Source organism: Buteo buteo, chromosome 10, assembly GCF_964188355.1.
Source record: "Buteo buteo chromosome 10, bButBut1.hap1.1, whole genome shotgun sequence".
In the NCBI taxonomy this organism is placed as follows: domain Eukaryota; kingdom Metazoa; phylum Chordata; class Aves; order Accipitriformes; family Accipitridae; genus Buteo; species Buteo buteo.
Genome location: NC_134180.1, coordinates 10,141,779 through 10,161,400, shown reverse-complemented (window position 1 = coordinate 10,161,400; position 19,622 = coordinate 10,141,779). Strand labels below are relative to the sequence as shown.

The following is a 19,622-nucleotide window of genomic DNA, read 5'->3' as shown; positions in this document are numbered from 1 at the left end:
GGAGGTGATGCTCACAGTTCTGAATGTCAGGCACCCAGAAGCCAAGGAAGCCACTGAGAGCTGCTGTGTACTTCTGAGGACTGCGTGAGCTGCTGCCAGCCCCCGTATGGCCCGTGGGGACAGGACACCCAAAACTGCCAAGGCACTTTTCCGCTTCTGGAAATGCAGGAATGGGCTTTAACCTGGCCTGTAGCATCAGCGTGGTGGTGTGAAATGACCAAAGGCACCTGCTTTTTTAAAACTAGAGTTTCTCAGTTGAAACTTCAGACTTCAGCATTGCTGAATTTTCTAAGAACTGTTTGGGGGGGGGGATGGTCTGGCGGTTTTTCGGCTCCAGGCATTGTGTGGTGACAATTTTTCGTACCCTCCATCCCTATTTTTGAGGTGCCAGTTTGCTCAGGGAGCAGGACAGGAGTCTTGCTTGTGTATAAGCAGTTCAGGAACTTGCAGAAACTACAGATGCTATTAAGTTTTGAGAGGCTGAAATAGCTAGTTTTGAGAGCTGGTTTTACAAGCACCTTGTATTCCTGCTGTGTAATTTTGGAGTGGTTGGCCTTAGTAACAGGGTGAGGATTCATACAACTGGAGGATTTTAAAGTGTTTCTGATTATGTAATGAACATAATCTTACAGAAGGATGAACAGAAACAACTTTGAGCCAATGGAGAGCCAAAGGGGTTTGAAAATTAGGGCTTGCCCTGAATTTCTTTCAAATTATTTCCCTACAAATTTTTATTGATTCTGAAAATTAGAAATGAAAAGAAGTTCTTGGTTCATATATCCCAAGTGTGGGACTGGTGCTCTGTTGTTTTTTCTTTGTGGAGTATGTCAACATTTTTAAGAGACTGGGGATAGGACTTTGTGGGGAAAAAAACTAAAGGAAGGAGGGGAAAGTTCTCCCCTTATATCCTTTATTCCAGATCTTCCTTTTATTTAATGATCTAATCTCTAGCTGTGTTATACTGAGCTGCTGGAGAGAGACTGTCTTCCTCCTCATGCCTTCTGTCAGAGTTCATCTATGGATGTGCAGAAGGAATTGCTGTATGGAAACTGGAAAACCCATAAAAGGATGGATGCACAGCATTTCCCTGTCTGGCAGATACAGCCTGTACTATAAAAACCAGGATTGCAAGGTTCCCTCTGTGTGTGTTTGTACTGAGTTGTGTTAGGGGTGCTGAATAAGCCAGATAGAAGCACATTTTCGTGGCGTTGTTTTTTCTTTCTTTTTAGATGATACCTGCACTGTAAGACCTGACTTGACCCGAAAACATGGATTTATAGTCAGGTGGTTGCTGCTCACCAGGACTGCTTTGGAATAACCAGTCGTGAAGTGAAAAGCTATGCATCCTAGTATCGTCTCCTAGCGGCTCCCTGCAGCTACCTTCTCCAGCAAGACTGTCAACTGAGGATTAACAAATACTATAGTGAGTGTTTGAGATTCATCAGAGGAAGCCAAAAAAAAAAAAAAAAAAAAAGAAGTAGAAAAAGGGAGGGGGGATATAATCCCAGCAAGCTGTACTAGGGCATTGACTGCTGTGCTTCTGAGCCCCATCCTTCCCAAGTCAGGTATGAGCGGGTTCTCCTCAGTGTAGTGCACTAGGATCTCTTCCAGTCTCCTGCAGCTTCCCATCCAGTCCATGGGGATAAAATTTCCTCCCTAAGGCCCTGCAAAGGGAGTTGGTCAGGGGGGTGGATTTCCTGGCACTCCCCCCCCCCCCCCCACACACACTTCAGTGCCTTATTAGCCTCAGAGCCAGGTCAAATGGTATAGTTGGCAGGTTACTACACAACTGTTTTTATTTTCCCCTCTAGCTCTTATGGCATGCTGCACTTGAGCAAAGCTGATGTCCCAGGAATTACGCTGTAGCACCGTGGAGCTGCTGTGGCGTTGAATAGTCAAGTCATTTTATCTTTCAGAATGTGCTTTTTTCCTTTGGAACATGGAAGTATCTATTTTTTTATGAAGTCTGTCCCTTTTGATAAGCTCTCTTCAGCTCAGGCACTTATCCCCGGGAGGGTAGAGTTTGAATGTTACAGCTATGAATTTTTTTATAAATGTATATAAGTGCTCAATTCAGATGCTTCAGCTAGTTTTCAGAAAGCCTGGTAGCAGTTTAATTTGCTATGGCTACAGTGAGTTCGATTTTGAATTGATTTTTTTTAATGCACACTGCTTTTAGTTCTGTTTAAGTTACTGTAACTGGTGTTAAGGTTTTAGCCTCACTGTTTTTGAAGCTGGAGGGGGCAATTATGTTAATACCAGGATCTTTAATGCTGATGTGTAATATTTATAGCCACCTGTAGATGGTGATATGCTCCACGCCTTGGCGGTGACGGATCCCACTCCCCATCCACCTGAACAAGTGAATTGCCAGACCGGATGAACTGCATTTAGTGTCTGTCTTGTTTTTATTTTTCTGAGCAAGTGGGATAGCCTTGAAATTCTTTCCCTGTGCCAAAGCATCTTGGCCTCCTCTCAGTTCGGTAAGTTGTGGGTTGACTTGTCCTGATACTCAGTAACTTGTAGTGGTGTTAGTCTCTTACAGTAAGCCAGCAGTGGGTGCAGCTTAAGGTGGAATGCAAGTTATATGGGGCTTGTCCACTTTTCACCTGCCCCCACAGCTGCGTTTGTGTGCGTACCTGTTTCCAAAATCAAAGCCAGGCTTTGCATGGGATCCTCGTATCTGCTGCCAAAGCACGGGCAGCCGGCCCTAACGACCACACTTGCTGCTTCCCTCTACGGGAGGGGGTTTACAGCTTGCTGGAGAAAGCTGGTTGTCAGTGGTGAGCTCAGTGGTGGTAATGAGTTGTCGTACATGATTTCATGGTGGTTCTGTGCTGATCTGAAACTTTTTTTTTTTTTCCTGGCTGCTTGAGCGGAGCCCACCCTGCCTGCCTTAGAGTTTGGATGTACTGGTGTACGAAGATGCGCTGATGCGAATGGCGGCGCTTCCCGGGGTCGATGAGGAACGACACGCGCCCAGTGTCGCACAGCAAGCCCGTCCCAGAGCCAGCAACAAAAGCGTTTGTCCTAGACCTTTGACCTAATTGCTAAACTGACCTCCTAGCACAGCAGGCAGCGGATGCACGCCGGGCAGCACAGCACAGCACAGCACAGCTCCCTGCGCTGCCGCTCCGGCTCGTCCGCTGCCTCCCGCTCCCTCGGTTACTTCGGCGTCCCCTTGGAAGCGACCCTGATGAACGACGACCGCCAAGGCCTCTCGCGTTTGCGGCAGCGAAACTTCAGCTGAGCCGCTTCAAAACCGGATTAATTGCCTTCCCCGGGCATCTCCCGGCCGAGAGAAGCCGGTCGGCAGGACCCGGGGAGGAGAGGACGGGGTCCGAGATTTGCGCAGGACAGAGACCGGAGGGGTACCCGGTGCCTCCCGCCGGGAGCGGGGCCGGGGTTTTGCAGCGTATCGCTGGCGGGAGGCCCGGCGGAGCCGCCGTCCCCCAGACCGCGCCCGGCAGCGCAGCGAGGCCGCCGCCGCCGCCCAGCTTCTCCGCAGCGACCGCGGTTGCGGGCGGGCAGGAAGTGAGATCACGGCTCCGGGCCTTGAGGGGCGGCCGGGAGCCGGCGGACGGCCCGGGCCGGGCCTGCTCCCATCCCGGCGGGGGGCCCCGACCCACCGCCATGGGCCAGGGCGGGCTCCCGGCCCGCCTGGGGCTGGCCTGCTGCCTCCTGCTGCTGCTGCTGCTGCTGCGGGGGGGCTCGGGGGGCCTGGGGAGCCGAGGGCCGCCGCCGCGGGGGGGCTGGGAGGAGGAGCAGGGCCCCGTGGCGGAGGGGGGCCCGTGGGGCAGGACGGGGTACGAAGCTGTGAAGAAGCACTTGGGAGCCGCGGGCGCTCTCTCCAAGCAGTATTGGCGGTACCTGGCGTGCAAGGTGTGGCAGGAGGGCTGCGAAGAGGAGGAGAAGTCCGGTCCCAGTCCAGGTAAGCGCTTTCCTCCTTTCTCTCCCTCTCCCGTGGCCCAGAAACAGCAACGGGTCCAAACACCCTGCTTCCCCCAGCACGGGCATCCCTGCCCCCGGCTCCTGTGGATGCCCAGGGTCGCTGCCCCGGGCATCTCCCTCCTTACTGGGTGTACCCCGGGTTGCCACAAACATCTGTGTCGGTGAGGGGAGCGTGCTGGCACCCGCTATGGCTCTCCGTGCCCACTTGAGCCAGCTGCTGTCCGTTCGTGTTTATTCCCCCTCCCCACAGCCCTAGCCGCCTGGCAGGGCGGCGTCAGAGTCCTTGCACCTGGGAGGAGGGCTGCCCTTAAGCAGGCTCAGCTGAGCATCCACACAAAATGCAAAAATGGCACTTGCTGGCACATCTCTGCTCAGACCGTTGCCTCTTCCAGGCTGGAGCTTGCCTGTGGTGGGCCAGGATTACCTGGAGATCCTCTCTGCCTGGTACTGCAGCTTTGGCAAGTGCTGCAAGACAGGAGACTGCAGGATAGTCAACAACATCACAGGTAGGTGCTGTGCTGTACTCGGGAGACCCCAAGCAGTGCTTGTCTCTGCTGCCTTTCTGTATTGTCTCTTTCATTGTTTGGGTTTTTTTTTTTCTTTTTAAGAAAACGTATTTTAGCAAGTGATGCAAGTAAAGGGCAGTTCTGAGCAGGGTGCTGGGTGCGTGGGAGGGCGAGGTGCTGAGCTAAGTCCTGTTTCCCATTATTCATTTGTGGTTCTGAGACCGCAAGAGAGTTTGTTCCTTACCGTACAGCATATCTGCTCCAGTTTGCCACGAGCCTTGCCTTCATGCAGTAGCTCCCAGGCATACGCAGTGGGATCCAGACTGGCCCAGGTCGGGAGGGTATGCCAAGACCTGCATGTAAGCCCTGCGCAGGTGTCATTGCATTTTGCTGGCCCTGAGACTTCTGGTATCCATACCCTCTGCTTGGGGCTCACCGGGGCCTTTGGGCTTCAGTCCTCTCTGCGGTCATCAAATTCCTCCGCTTCCCAAAGGGAAAAAGGAGTCAGCGGAAGATCTGTGTCTTTTTGCGGTCAGTGGCTGATGCAGGCAGGGTATAGGCAGCCTGTCTTATTGATCCTGTGACTTTAATGCTGCTTCAGCCTCCTCTCAGACAGGCAGCCCCATCAGCAGGGCTGTGTGGGCTTAGTGCCTTACCACATTTTCTCCTCTTATTCCCACCTGCAGCAGCAGCTGGGCTTGCAAGTTAAAGCTGAGCTCTTGCTGCCTTTCCTGCAGGGCTAGAAGCAGACCTCAATGGGCAGCTCCATGGGCAGCACTTGGCCAAAGAAGTCGTCATCCGGGCGGTGCAAGGGTTCCTGCGGAGCCCGCGGCCAGAGAAGGCTCTCGTCCTCTCCTTCCACGGCTGGTCCGGCACGGGCAAGAACTTTGTGGCTCGGATGGTGGCCAGTCACCTGTACCGGGATGGGCTGAAGAGCGAGTGTGTCAGGGTGTTCATCTCGCTCTTCCACTTCCCCCATCACAAGTACATGGACTTGTACAAGGTGAGAACTGACAACACGGTGTTGCCATGGTCCAGTGTACTGGGTCTGGATTTCATTTTCTTCACAACAGCCCATATGGTGCTGTGTTTTGGATTTGTGAGTAAAATAGTGTTGATAACACAGTGGTGTTTTGGCTACTGCTGAGCAGTGCTTACACAGCCTCAAGGCTCTCTCCTTCTCCCACTCTGCCCCCGCGATCAGTAGGTTGGGGGTGCGCAAGAAGTTGGGAGGGGCGACACCAAACAGCTGGGCCCAACTGACCAAAGGGGTATTCCATGCCATTTACCGTTGTGCTCAGCAATAAAAACTGAGGGAAAGGGGTTTGGGGCTAGGAAGTCATTGCTCAGGGACTGGCTGGGCATCCGTCTATTTGTGGTAGGTGTGAGTGGTTGCCTTTGCATCACTTGCTTTGATTTTCTTTCTTTCTTTTTCCTCCTTCCTTCACTTATTAAACTACCTTTATCTTGACTCACTCGTTTCCTTGCTTTTGCTCTTCCTGTTCTCTACCCTGTCCCACTGGATGGACCAAGCAAGCGGCTGTGTGGTCCTTAGCTGCCAGCCAGGGTTAACCCCCAGCATCCAGGCTCAGCCCCTGCACGATGATCTGGTGGCAGTGACTGCTGCTGGGCTTCTCACACTCCTCGCTGCTGCTCTGCAGGCTCAGCTGAAGAAGCAGATAAGCGAGACTGTGCAGCTGTGCAAGCAGTCCCTGTTCATCTTCGATGAAGCAGAGAAACTTCATTTCAGCCTCCTGGATGCCATCAAGCCCTTCATGGCTCACTATGACAACGAGGACCAGGTGGATTACCGGAGATCTATCTTCCTCTTCCTCAGGTGATTTCTGGGCCCCCAAAGGGATGGGGAGGAACAAAGTGATGGAATCTATCCCGAGGTGTGTGATATGAGATGCAGCGGGGGGGAAGAGATGTCCAGCTCCTCCAAGAGGTGGTTGCCTCCATGGTCAGTTTTGCTTATTGGTGCTGGGCATCCTCCATGGGTACGGGGCATTTGCAGGAGGAGCTGAGGTCCAGCTTAGCTGGGACACCTAAGCCAGTGTCTAGGCTTTGAGACAAGGAACCATTGGGACTCGGAGCTAGTGTGGTGTCACCCTGCACAGCTGAGCCAGGAGATCCCATACTCCAGGGAGCAAAGCTATGGCTGCAGGTCTTGGTGGGAAGTTCTTGTGCAGCATGGCACTGTTAGTTGGGAGTGGAAGGTGGGGAGTTCCCACTGTCTGGTCGTGGCTGCAGGCTGAGGTGCCGTTGGTCTGCTGTGCTGTGAGGGCTGATCCTGGCATCGCCTCGTCCTGTGGTTTACTTGGTTCTTTTCCCATCCGAAGGGAGAAAGGACTTTGGCATGTGCACACCCCAGTGCTGTCGCTGACCCAAGCCTAGGCGGGATGCATCTGGAGGGAGAAGTAGGACATCTTAAAACTGAGATGTGAGGTAGGCACATGCCTGAAGTAGCCAGTGAGAAATGCCAAGGAGAGGCAAGCACCTTGGCCCCCTTCATTTTAGGAGTTACAGCCTTCAGCTTGGCTCTGGCAAGAGGTGTTCCGACAGGCCGGAGGCGGGCAGAGATTTGTTCTCCATCTCCCACCATCCAGGCGAGTGTTCTAATCTCCCAGCTTGGGGGTTCCCTAGGGAAGTTTCTTTGCCTGTGGAGGACCTGCATATGTGCCCAGTGCTTGCAGAGCTGATCACGTTTCAGTCTTACCTGCGTGGACCTCTGGCAGGAGCTGTGGTGGAGGGGGCAGATTCTCCCTTATTGCTCGGGGCAGGGTGGATGTGCTGCTGGCTGCACTGAGCTGACCTGACCTTGTGTCCTACCTGGCAAGCCATGCAGGATGACGTTAGCCGCTTCGTGCTGCTAAGCAGAGGGGAGCAGGGTGCCTTAAACTGCAGCAGTGTGTAATCCTGGGCGGGGGTTCATCATACCTGCTGGCAGTGTGAGACAGACCTGTTGCAGGAGGGCTGGCTCTGCCCCATGGCTCCTTTGGACACTGGCCTGGTCCTGCAGTTTTGGCCAGGTTTGGGGAACTGAGTGTCCCCAGTCAGAAGGGACTGTTTCTCCTGAAGTCTGGGTGGGAGCAAGATCGATACAAGCTGTTTCCCCACCTAAGAAGGCAGGGGAGGGGGTGGGGTGGGAAGGGGAACAGTGGTGGCTTTTTAATTTTGCTTCCCCTCCATTTGGGAAACAGGTCCAGAGCCTCTGACACAAGAGGAAACATGGGTGCAAGACTGGTGTCTCCCAGTGCCTCTCTGCCTCCCACCTGCACAAGCTCTGCAGCCAGCTGGTTCCCAGTATGGCCAGCTCACTGGTGGCAGGGCACTTGGGGCTGGGGGCTGTTGTCTGAGGCTGTTGCAAACCTCTCACCAGCACTTGGGGGCTGCCTGGCCTTGAACTGCTTTCTGAGGTGAGGGGCTGCCCTGGGAGCCTTAGTGACTGCCAGGACCCATGTCCCCCACCGCAGAGCTGTCCCCACAGTGGGTGTCCAGAGGAGTCCTCGCGTGGGAACTGCACTGCTTTGTCCGTCGGGCAGAGGATGCTTTGCCAAGTCCTGGGCTGCCGTTTGAATCCTTGCCCTGGGACCTTTACTTCTAGTGGGACTCCTGCCATCTGCTCTGCCCTCTCATTTGGACTTTCAGTGGGGGCTTCTGGGAGTTTGGTGTGGAGCCAAGTGTCACCTGCGAGGTCGATGGCATCCCAGCCAGGACAGGGGATTGATGGAGATGGAGGATTCTGCTGGCTCCTGGTCCCACTCTGGGAGAGAAAGGAGCTGCCCCAGGGTCTGAGCTGGCAAGATGGAAGATAGCTGTAAAGATGCTTATAGAAAAGGGCTCTTTGGGACAAAAGCTGGTTCCTCCATCTGCAGATATTTCAGATGCTGATCCTACACAGCAAATCCTTCATTGCTAACAGAGTTCCTGAGGCCTGTCTGGAGGGGAGGTTGCTGGCAGCTCTCAGCAGTTCATCTCTGGGAGCACAGTTGAATGACTTCTCTTCCGTGTCCACAGCAATCTCGGTGGCAACACCATCAATGAGGTAGCCCTGGACTTCTGGCGAGCTGGCCGGGCGCGGGAAGAGATCTCCATGGAGTTCCTGGAGCAGCGGCTGCGGTTAGAGCTGCAGGAGCCTGAAGGTAAGAGCCGGGCTCGCTTGCAGGATGCTGTGGGCAGGCTGCCCACAAACCTGCCCCTCTGCGCTGGCTTGGGGCCCTGCTTATGCAGTCCCATCCGCCGTGTGCTGTGGAACAAGCCCTTATTCCAACTTCCTTCATCCACACTAGCACAGCCCCACGACCACAGCACCGCTGCAGCAGCGAGACATGGGAGGAGGGAGCTGTGAGTCCTTCTTGCCCCTTTCAGCCTTGAAAGTGGCCAGGTTGCAAGAAGCAGCCTAAGTATCAAGGCTTCTCTGGGGATTCAGGCTTCTCTTGGCCTGAGATGGGCAAGCCGTAGTGACATTCTGTGTTCAGATTAAGTGCTGGCCACCTCTTTCCGAGTGGGTGTCTCTCTCCCACCATGTATGGCTGTATAAGCCAAGACAGCCCCCTCGGAGAGATAAGCCTTGCCTCACAGAGGGATGACAGCTCTCAGGTGGAGCTTCTGAAGTTTTTGTCATCTTGCATTTTGCTACAGAGAATGGTTATGCCCGCAGCCACCTCCTCGAAGAGAACCTCATTGATTTCTTCGTGCCGTTCCTGCCCCTGGAGTACCACCATGTGAAGCTCTGTGCACGGGACGCTTTCCTGGCCCGTGGACTTCCGTACACCGAGGCAGCCCTTGATGAGGTGGCCGGGATGATGGTGTTTGTCCCCACGGAAGAGAAGCTTTTCTCTGCACAGGGCTGCAAATCTGTATCCCAGCGCATCAATTACTTCCTTCCCTGAACACCAGGTGGGACTACACCACTGGTGAAGGTGGTTCTGCACAGTAGGAGCTGCTCTCCTTGCACAAGGTCAGGCAAACAGATTACCCAGCCATGCACTTGCACAGAGACAGAAACTTAACCCCTTGTTACTCCGAGGGCTGTTTGCACGGAAGGAGGCACACCCTCACTCCTGGGACATGGGGACAGCCTGTGCTTGGCTGCATTTTGAAGTCTGTCCAGTGTTTTTTAAGTCCCTTCTTTTAGCAGGTAGTAGCCTGCAGTAGTGATTTGTTTGTGCTGGCAGGTGCTTTGTTTGACGTGAGCAGGGACGCCCAAGTCCTTGGTTTGTTAGTGTGTGATGAAGGCCTTGGACAGACTGGTCCTGTTGAGACAGTCCAGCAGAAGCCACGTCTTCATCCCTGTCCCCCATTTTCCCTGTCACTTTACAAGATTGCACAGAACCGTTTTGCTGGAGCTGAGTTTTTTTCTCTATTGCTCTCCTGCACTCACAAGGCATCTGCTCCTCAGGGACGCACATGCCAGGATCACGGTTTGTGCAGGGAGGCCCTTCCGTAGAGAAAACAACTGAATAATCTCCTCTGGAGATGTCAAATCCATAGCCTCTTGCTTTGGAGTGTCCCTCTCTCGTTGGGAGTCTTTCGTTGTATGGAAGCAGCTGCGGGGATGAGGTGAACTTCTGCTGAAATTTTTTCTAAGCAGTTTGGTGAAGAGCCTGTTTGCTTCACCGCAAAATGAAAAAGGGGAGACTAACTCCCTTTTCAGGGGTAAAGGGCAGTTGAGGAGGACGGTGGCTGAAGGAACAGGCTGCAATTGAATTCGGGTTTTCAGGGATGCATTAAGCTTGGGTTTGTTTGTTGTTTTTTTTTTCTTTTCAGTATGTTGCATGCTCTGTTTTTTTGGCTGTTATCAGCATTACTACACTAAGGGTCTGTTTGCTGTCTGGGTACTTGCCAGGTGATAAGTATTTTACAGCAGGACCAAAAAATTTCAACAGTGTTACCGGAATCACTTTGACCTCTAGGTCAAAACTCCCCTCCAACACAGCTGGGCTGGGGCGATGAGGTGAAACAGCACATGCCAAGGACAGGGCTTAGCTCCCTGGACACCTCATGTGCGGACTTTTGATCTATTTTAAGCTTTGAACCTCATTGCGGTGCCAGTGATGAGCAGCACGACCTCTGGGAAAAGATTGACCAGACACGCTTACTAGTCCTGCAGACTTTGAGTTCGTGTTTCCCTCTGGGCACGCTGGCTCTGTTATCTAACGAGGCTTCATAGTCCAAGGCAGGAAGGCAAGCTAGCTGCTTTCTTACTGCTCAACTGACGCAACGTTAAACTTACCTGTTGTCTCCAGATTGGACCTTAGGGCCTGTGCCAGTGTGCACTGTTACGAGGTGTTTCTGAGGCTTGGTTAATCTCTTAATCTCAAGTGTCAAGCCTAAAGCTTCAGCCTGGAACATGTCACAGGGAGATGCTCCTGGGGAAGGGAGGATGCAGCCCCACAGGACTCAACTCGGGTTGTGTTTTATAACCCGGGCAGAAAGTTAAGTTGTTAGTTAGTTGAAGGTTAGTTGCTTAGAAGATTGTATAAGCCAGGATAAGGTATGATTATTTTTTTTTTTTTAAAATAGAAAAGAATCTTCAGCTGTCCAGGTTAGAACGATGCTGCTTGGAGTGGAAGGGAGTCACTTCGTCAGCCATTTCACCAGTGCGGGGCTGGTATGAAGTTGGCATATTAAGCTGTTCTTACTCTGTTACTGATTAAGGAGATGATGGTGTTACTAATGAGGGCAACTGTCAAACTGATGATGCAAGACCATGTGCTCTGCCAGGTCACATGTGTATGTTTCAGAATTGAGTGAGTATTTGATTATGCAGCCCCACTCCCTCTGACCACTCCATGGCAACATTAAGTTTGATTTTAAAGGCATAAATAAAGATACTGCTTTTTCTTTGCAATCTGGCAGAATTAAATTATTTCTTTTTTTTTAACAGGTTTATAGAACTCTTTTCTACCCAAAATAACGAACTTCTGGTTAGTACTGAGCAGCTTCAAATAGTCCTTAAGAAAAAAAAAAGCAGCATATACTCAAGTGTTTTTTGCCAATAAAATATTGCAACCTTTATTTAAAACAAAATGCAAATTGGCAAAACTTTGTGGAACGACAGGCAAAGAGGCCCTTCAAAGGGCCTTATTTACATCAAGTTTAACACTGTTCGCAGTTCACAGTCAGACAATAGTGAGATAATTAAATTAGAAAAACAACCAAAATATATTACAATAACAATTAAAAACAAAAACAGTTGACAACACTGGTAGAGTGATTGGTGATTAACGTGTTTCATTTTAATCCATTCCTGCCCTCAACGAGTTCACTACTGATACAAACAGCGTGCCGAGCTGATTGGGCTTTACCTCCTGTGTGCAACGGACACATTTGGAAGAATGACCTCCTTTGGTACAGACATTTCTTATCATGTAGGTATTATAAAGAACTCAGGTGTCCCATAACCTCTTATTTCCTATCACCAGGGAACAGGCTGAAGGTTTTGTTCTGCGCTACAGGCAACTGGCGTGCACCCCCAGTGCCCATCCGTGCTAGATGATGCCACTGGCATTGAAGTGGGAGGTTTCTGAGCATGCCATAGTCGCTACCCTTCGGTTTTCCTGCCAGCTACTGATTAGCAGCAGGGCTGGGTTGAGTGTTTTAAAGAGAAAACAGCAGCCTGTTACGTTTGCAAAAAAGATCTGGATTCATTACTGCTTGTCACAGCTGCTGATGCCCGAGAGGACTGACAAGCAAAAAGCGAAGTGCCTCAGCTGCTGGGGAAGCCTGCCTTAGGTAAGCGGTACAGACATCAGGGTCTGGATTTCTCTACTCTGACTGCACAGCATAAACCATCCTACCTGCTCGCACACCTGCTGCCTCTTAGGCAGGGACTGCTCTGTTAACGCAGCAGTTTTGGTGCAGCTATTGCCCCACACTGTGGGGTTTAGTTTCTGCTGCCCCCAGAGAGCGGTGTGCCATAAAACTCTTGCATAAGCACACCTGACAAGATGTCAACGTGTGTGTTCGTGTCTCGCTGACACAAGGCCAGTGGTGCTCAGGAGAAGTGTTCTCTGTGAGGAGGATGGGAACGCACAGTCCCCCCCTTCCCCACTGCATTCTGCTGTTCTGTATCAGCAACACCGCTCCATTCAATTCCACTTTGCCAGCAGCTAAATTTGATGCAGTCCCAAGACCCAGACTCTTAATTCAGCTTCACCCCTGTCCACACTAATGACAAATATGATTAAATCGAAGTGCTGCCAGTCAGACAGCTGAGTGCACCACTTCTGGGGTTAAAGAGTGTCCAGTGCAGGAAGAAAAGAGAATTGCACCTGTGAGTCGTATAATTCCCCACAGTAGCTAGGAAGAGAAAGTGCCCCACATCAACTCACTCATGTGAGCGCATGCTTTGTGCTTGGCATTACCAGGCCCTATGTGATCCCACCCCCTGTTGCACAGATGACTACTTCAAATTCTAGCCCATACTAGTGCAAGTGAGAGAGCCCAGCTGCAATTGCATCCTTACCCCACAAGGCCTTCTGACAGGGGTGAGGAAAGGAAACACAACAGGAGTTTATGCCTTGTCCCCTACCCTAAACAGTGGAGCAAGAAGTGCTCTTCACTGGGACAAATAATGGGGCTCCACCATCCTTACGTTACTTTGAACATACTGTGCAAGGCTGAAAGCAGAGAAGCTGCTACAGTAAAGACCTTTAAGGCTGAACAGAAAGCCAAACCTTAGCAAAAGGGAGAAGGAACAGTAACAATTTTAGGAGAGTGGCTGTGGAAGGAACAACAACTGAATGGTGATTTACAGCAGAACCAGCTTTCCCAGATATCATCCTCTTACTATCCTGCCAGAGGGAAGGGCAGAATTCCAGTTTGGGAATAAAACACTGTTGGGCAGCAGAAGCAGCAGCAATTCTGCAGCCTCCTATTTAGGGAAAAAAAACCAACCACCCTAGTGTCAAGCCAGCACTACCTCTGTCACCTTCTTCCAAACTGATATAAAATAACAGATGAGAGCAGAGAAAACACTCTCTGTAGGAGTGATGACAGGCAAACCCCCAAATTGCACTGTTCTGTGTTCTTCCACCACAGGAGGGATCAGAACTGAATGGGCTTCTGTGTTGCCCTCAGAGGTTGTGGAGTCTCCATCCTTGGAGATATTCAAAAGCTGTCTGGACATGGTCTTGGGCAGGCAGCTCTAGATGGCCCTGCTTGAGCAGGGGAGTTTGACCAGATGACCTCCAGAGGTCCCTGTCCTTCATTGGGGCAGAAAGGGCTGAAAGAGGGGAGTTTTAGTAGTTAGAAAGTCCAGGAATTGTTTGCTATTCTATCACTTTTGGTGGAGCTTTTCTGAAAGACTGGCATTCAGGGAAAAAGCTTCTTTCAAAACACTCATCAGAACTGGACTAACAAACAGCCTTAAAATTTCCTGCTTAAAATACCCTTCCCCTAAGAATCACTTCAGTTTCAGTCTGTTTGTCCTAGGCTGAGGTGTAGTACAATGATGAAACCATGCGATTGTCTGCCAGGGCAAACGACCTGCCCTTCTGCCCCAAAGAAAGCTCCCATACCTTTGAAATCCTTTTGATTGTTTGAAAGGCCATGTGAAGCAATACCACAAGCCTTCCCTTTGGAGGTCACTTTTTCCAGAGGCAGATAGTTTGGTGTGCGGCAACACACACCTTCAATAAAGATGACTGAAAGAGATAAGGTAAACTACAAAAGCCCTCAGTAAAGTCTACAAGATAACAGTTTAGTACTCTGCCTTACAGCTGAGTGTTGCTGTGAAAGAGTCCTGGCAGAGCCTCCTGCTGACCTGAGGGCTGCAGGAGAGCCTGGGCAAGCTGAAGATCCTACTGCAGAGCTAGACAGCAGCACTACTAAGTCAGGATGAGTTACCCGCACTGTACTTCCATTTGTCCCCACTTAGGTACCAGCTCACTGGAGTAAAACTGACTTGTAGGAATAATTAATTCACTTTAATACCTGTCAGCTGGTGTGGAGGGGTTGCTTTGGTTTTTTTCTCCCTGCTCCCCCATTTCACTTGGACAGTGAAGCTCACATGGTCCATTTTACCTCACATACTGCTCCACTGGTGTGCATTCATGCATCATGACACACCTTTGTTTAACACAGATCAGTAATAAAATGAGGATTCTCAGACGCCAGCCCATTTCTAAAGACATTTCAGGCTCCTGTCTCACTATGCTCCATGGAAAAAACAGGGACACTCACTGAGACAGCCCAGCCTACTTCCAAGCACCAAGAGGGCAATGCTGCTAGACAGCAATGGAAGTGCCCATCTTCTAAATTCTCACCTGTGTCCCAGCTCAACTCTAAATGCTCAAACTAAAAGCAGCACAGTCACACTTTAAAAACAAGTTAAAAAAGCATTTTAGCCAAAAATAAAAGATTTAAGGTGCAAAGCAAGCAAGATCCTCTATCATCACCAATAGTGTGAAGTGAGCAGCAGCATGCAGAGTAACGTGTATTTGGAGCCAGGTATTGGGCCTGTTTTCTTCCTCTCGCAAACCAACTATTAGTTGAGGTCTTCCTACTTGCCAGTACATTTACATCTCAGGGAGTTGTGCGTATACACAGAAGACCGGCTTTTTGAGGCCACAACAGTCTACAAACAGCACTAGGACCAAGGAAGACAACTTCAACCACACAACTGCTTTCATTCTGGGATTGTCAGTAGGCATCAGACACCAGAGACCATAACCCAGTGGGAGCTCTCTGTTTGTTGTCACGTCTCAAGCAGAGGAGTGCACAGTTTATGTGCATGTTCCCTACGCCCCAGCATGAGATTCTGGTCTAGCCTTTAAAATACAGGAATAAATAAAAAAAGATGGCTGTGGTTCCCCCGTGTGCTGACGTACCTAGTCATCTTCATATGCAAGGAAGCCGAATGCCTGCGAGACCGGTAAGTACTAGAGCAAATCCCAGAAAGCCGTCAGTGTGAAGTGTTAGTGTTACACCAAGAGCAGGGACAGGTCCAGGGAATCCTGCAGCAGTGAGTGTGCAGGCCAGGCTGTACTTCCTGGCTCTCCAGCTGGCCCTGCAGCACTATGACTGCTAAAGGAATGTGGAGAACAGCCAGGGGTGGCGGAGGCTCTGCCTTACCTACCATGGGTCCTCAAGGTGATGAAACTGAATTGGGGAATCAACCTGGTAACAATTTAAAAACAATCTAGAGCTTAAAAAAAACCCCAAAAAACAACAAACCACTCACCCACCCCAATAACAACACTGGCAAGTTGTGCAAGAGCCCCAAACTACTCACAAATGACCATCAAGCAGCACCTGTGCTAGATCACTAGAAATAGGTATCAACTGAGTGAAGGCTGTGTGGTGGGGAAGGGGTATTCCAGTGGTAAGTCTGCCCAGCATCCCTGACGCTTCTGATACAACAAAGATGAGAACATGTGGTGGATGAGGTGGACAGGAGGGAAAAGGGATAGTTTCATATATTAACTAATTTTGCAGTTCTCATTACAGCAGCAACAGCACTGTGGAAGTAAGCCATCTGGGCTAGTGCATCCACCTCCAGCAGCTCTGAATACTGTCAGTGCATTAGACCTTCCCCCAACCGCACGCAACCTCCCCCTTCAGAGCTACTCCAGCACAGACTGTTCGGCACTTGGTACCAACAGAGTCCCAGTGTCTTTCCTCTGCCTTGTCAGGAGGCCAAAGCATGTGTTAGTGCAGACAGGGGAGGATCTGTACAGCCGAGTGGCCTGCAGCCACTCCAGTACACCAGCTATCACACATCAAACCATCCTTCCCAGAGCGAGAACCTGCCATCGATTCTCCTGCCTCTCCAAGGGAGGAGCAAGGAACTTCCCTTGCCATACCAAGCAGATCAGCCTGACTAGGTAGGGACAAATACTTGATGTTCTGCCCCTTACAGCTTTACTCTACCCTCTCCATCCCCATTTTTTGAGATGAACCTGTAAACGTGAGGAGAACTCAGTGATCTGAGGTACTTCACATACTCAAGTATCAGTCTTTCCTTTTGAAAGCATCAGTACAGAAAAAAAGTCATTTCCCCCCTCCCCATGTGTATTTCTGTTACCCAGATTGACAGTAGCTACCTTTGCACCACATCGCTGATTTCTTGAACACATGACAATAAGTTATTAAGGACGGGGTTTGCCCCAGGGACGCTAGCAGCTGTTGAGGACACCTGCAGCTCCTGCAGGCTGAGTTCCAGTTTGCTCACCGCTTCCCGGAAGGCAAATTTGTTGCGTGTATGCGGGATGCAGTCCACGTAGCCTGAGCAGTAATCCAACAACTGGTGCCCTGTGTCCACCAGCTGGCTGTTTGGTGTCGGCTCGGCGATGGCACTGGAGAGAAGATCCGCGCACTCCAGCAGCGCTTCCTTGCTGATTTTGTCTGCGGAGATTTTCTCAGCTGCCTGTTTGGTCTTTCTTAGTGCTACTTTTGCGCCAGCCGTGCCATTGGCCATTTTCACTGGGGAGGTGGAAGACGATGACAGAGGCACTTGAGGTGGAGGCATCACGGGCCTCCCAGATTTTCCACCAACAGGTGCTGCTGCTGCTGCTGCCTTCTTACTCCCTTCGCTTGATTCCAGTCCATGCTGCGCTCCCGCCACATTGCTCAGCTCTTCTGCTGCATCTGAGCAGGCAGCTGGCTGTTGTAGGAGCCTCGTCACTGGTGGTGGAGGTGGAGCACACTTTGGTTTTACCCGTCTGGGCCGGTCCCTGTCGCCGGAAGAAGTGACCTGATGCTCAGATAAGAGCTTAAATTTATTACCCTGAGAGTCTGTGCCAATGAGCTGCACATCCGCTGGAGTGTGTTTTAGAGTGGGTGAGATTAGGACTGGCACTTTGTGGTTATGAGTGGTTGGAAGTATTGCTGCAGCCTTTACTGGAGATGACCACCCTGGTCTCTCGCCATCCTCAAGGACCCCTTGCCGTGGGCCACTGTTTTTTTCTTTGCTCTTAGGAGCTGCTGCTAGCCCTGGACCCTCCTTTTCTTCTGATCCAGAGGGGGTTCGGAAAGGGAGTGCTGTGGCACCCCTCGGCAAGAGTTTTGCTTTTGGTCTTTCTCTGGTCAAAGCAGGGCCTTCTTCAAACCTTTTGGGAAGCAGGTCATTGGCCCTCCCCGTGCTCTCATCGGGCTGAGAGGAGGTGGACACTGTCCGTTCCAGCTGGATTTTTGATCTCTGGGAATTTCTGGGAAGGGTCATTGCCATCCTATCCTGCTCTGGAAGCCCTGAGGACATGGAAGATGTAGAGTTTGACCTTGGAAAAGGCTTTGAAGCTTCTTCATTGCCAGCGGGTTTTCCTGCTCGTAAACCCAGTGTCTTTTTAATCAAGCGTGGTGTAAAGAAACCAGTGATGCCTGACCACCCACCACCAGTGCTTACGCCCCCACCACTGCTGGTACCAGTGCCATCATCATTGTAGAAGGTCCTCTGCACAAAGCCCCCACCATAGCACTTGGGTGGCGCCAGGTTTGCGTCCTGCTGCGTGGGAGCAAAAGAGAACCCATCCGCATGCTGCAAGGAAGCAACAGATGAAAAGTTACCCGTCAGCTCGTATTTCTTATGGGGCTGATTCTCCATCTCCCGGAAGGAACTGCTGCGCTTGGGAGGTGTGGGAGCATTCCTCTTCTTCATAAAGGAGCTGAAGAAGCCACCTTTTCTGTCCCTGGTGAAAGTGGTCTCTTTGGCATCCTCCAACAGGCTGCTGGGCGACTTGTCCCTCTGCTTGCGAGGCAGTGCGGGAGACCCACTTGTTGACTGTGCGCTTCTGATAAAACCTAGACAGAAGAAAGAAGTGTGAATCTGCAAAATCAATTTCCATTTCCACCTCCCTATCCTGTAGTGGGCTTTATGGGCCTGGCATATTTAGCTGCCCAGGTTCTGCAGAGAGAGATTGAGAGAGGAAGTTAGCACTTCTATTTTTGTGTGAGGCTGGTATGATTTTATTTTTTTTTTAAAAAAACTTTTTTCCCACTTCTGCATGTGTGACTTGTCTGTTGTCTATACTGAAGAGGCCACTTAGGACAGAGTTCAGGAGAAAGTGAAGTTGCTCTTTTCTTCCAGTTTCTTATTTCCTTCCTGTAGTTTTTTTCCTTCTCCCCCAAATACCGCAAGTATAAAAGAAAATGTCTTGCTGCATTGTCAACTTTAGTTTTGAAGCTGTCATTTAAAAAAAAGCAGCAAAACTAAACTTAAAAGAAAAAAATACAATGGGATTTACTAAAAGAACATTAAACAAGCTGCAGTGTTTTCTGTTTGCTAGTGAATAATTGGGCTGCTGAGGTGGCCAACAGCCCTAATGACACAGCAGTGCAAAGCACTTTCCCATGTCACATTGTTCTGTCTTCTTCTGTTTCTCTGGCAATTTACATCAGCAGCAAGCCTATGCCAGAACATGTGGCCTCACTGCCACTGTCCCAGTGTCCATACCTGGTGCTGAGCTGGAAGCCGAGTGCTCCACAGTATCTTGTGTTCCTTCAATGTTCTCCTTGTTCTCTGCCTGTTTCTTCAGTGTTCTAGTCTTGGAGGGAAGCATGGGTAACCGGGGCAAGTAAGGAACTATAGATGAGGAGGAGGCTGTTCTGCCAAGCTCCTCTGCTACCTCTGTAAGGAAAAAAAAACAAAATGGGAATAGTTGGAACAGAGACCAGCAGAGGAAGAGAAAAAGAAAATCTGGGTCTTTACTGCAAACCCAGACTGGCAAGAAGAGATACGTGACTGAGAAATACATAGTTCATGGATTTAGTTTTTGCTCAAGTCTAGAGGTATTCAGGGTAAGATGTTTTTCATAATGCTTTCAAACTCATTTACCTCTTTATAAATTCAGCAAAAATACGCCAAAACAGTGGTAGGATCTGTACAAGAGGTCTAGTACGTCTCTAGTTCTCTACTGGGTTAAGGATTGCTCAAGAGCTAAAGCCAGCACTGAATGCATTTGCCCTGGGATCCCCCAAAAATTGTGTTCTCTCTGGATTTGGATCTCAGCTGCTTTGCTTGAAGCAAAGCACTGCACCTCCCTATTAGAAATAAAGACTGCATGTTTCCTTCTCAACATCAACATAAGGTATGGGATTGAAAAAGAAAAACAGAAAAAAGCCCACAACCTCCTGGCCACACCGAGGTTGGCAATTGTGTGGGCCACTTGATGTGCCTATTATAGATCCTCCCTGGCAGAATTCGATCTGGTGTGTTTTTTC

General features: G+C 50.5%; 2 protein-coding genes across 4 annotated transcripts in view; one reads left to right on the top strand and one right to left on the bottom strand.

Moving 5' to 3' along the window:
• The first annotated feature begins 1,252 nt into the window (after window positions 1–1,252).
• Window positions 1,253–11,313, top strand: TOR3A (torsin family 3 member A). Of its 2 annotated transcripts, XM_075038570.1 has the most exons (8): window positions 1,253–1,423; window positions 1,812–2,483; window positions 2,877–3,931; window positions 4,344–4,457; window positions 5,195–5,460; window positions 6,119–6,294; window positions 8,478–8,602; window positions 9,102–11,313. In XM_075038570.1, the coding sequence occupies exons 3-8, from the start codon at window positions 3,634–3,636 to the stop codon at window positions 9,350–9,352; spliced, it is 1,230 nt and encodes a 409-aa protein (XP_074894671.1). In that variant the 5' UTR covers window positions 1,253–1,423; window positions 1,812–2,483; window positions 2,877–3,633; the 3' UTR covers window positions 9,353–11,313. The 2 variants fall into 2 exon arrangements, with proteins under 2 accessions (XP_074894671.1, XP_074894674.1); XM_075038573.1 differs by lacking the exons at window positions 1,253–1,423; window positions 1,812–2,483 and having other exon boundaries at window positions 2,591–3,931.
• Window positions 11,314–11,444: 131 nt separating this feature from the next.
• The window catches only part of ABL2 (ABL proto-oncogene 2, non-receptor tyrosine kinase), a 49,876-nt gene continuing 41,698 nt past the window's right edge, over window positions 11,445–19,622 (bottom strand). The window contains exons 10-12 of one of the 2 annotated variants that reach the window (XM_075038569.1): window positions 18,856–19,029; window positions 17,970–18,203; window positions 11,445–17,654 (exon numbers count right to left, since the gene is read on the bottom strand). In XM_075038569.1, coding sequence (XP_074894670.1) covers window positions 16,507–17,654; window positions 17,970–18,203; window positions 18,856–19,029 — 1,556 coding nt within the window. In that variant the 3' untranslated portion in view covers window positions 11,445–16,506. Of the gene's footprint in view, window positions 18,204–18,855; window positions 19,030–19,622 lie in introns of both variants that reach the window. The other variant, XM_075038568.1, reaches the window with a different exon arrangement.

Coding starts and splice junctions, on each gene's coding strand:
- TOR3A (XM_075038570.1), top strand. CDS start 3,634: ATGGGCCAGGGCGGGCTCCCGGCCCGCCTGGGGCTGGCCTGCTGCCTC. Junction 4,458..5,194: donor GATAGTCAACAACATCACAG/GTAGGTGCTGTG, acceptor CCTTTCCTGCAG/GGCTAGAAGCAGACCTCAAT. Junction 8,603..9,101: donor AGAGCTGCAGGAGCCTGAAG/GTAAGAGCCGGG, acceptor ATTTTGCTACAG/AGAATGGTTATGCCCGCAGC.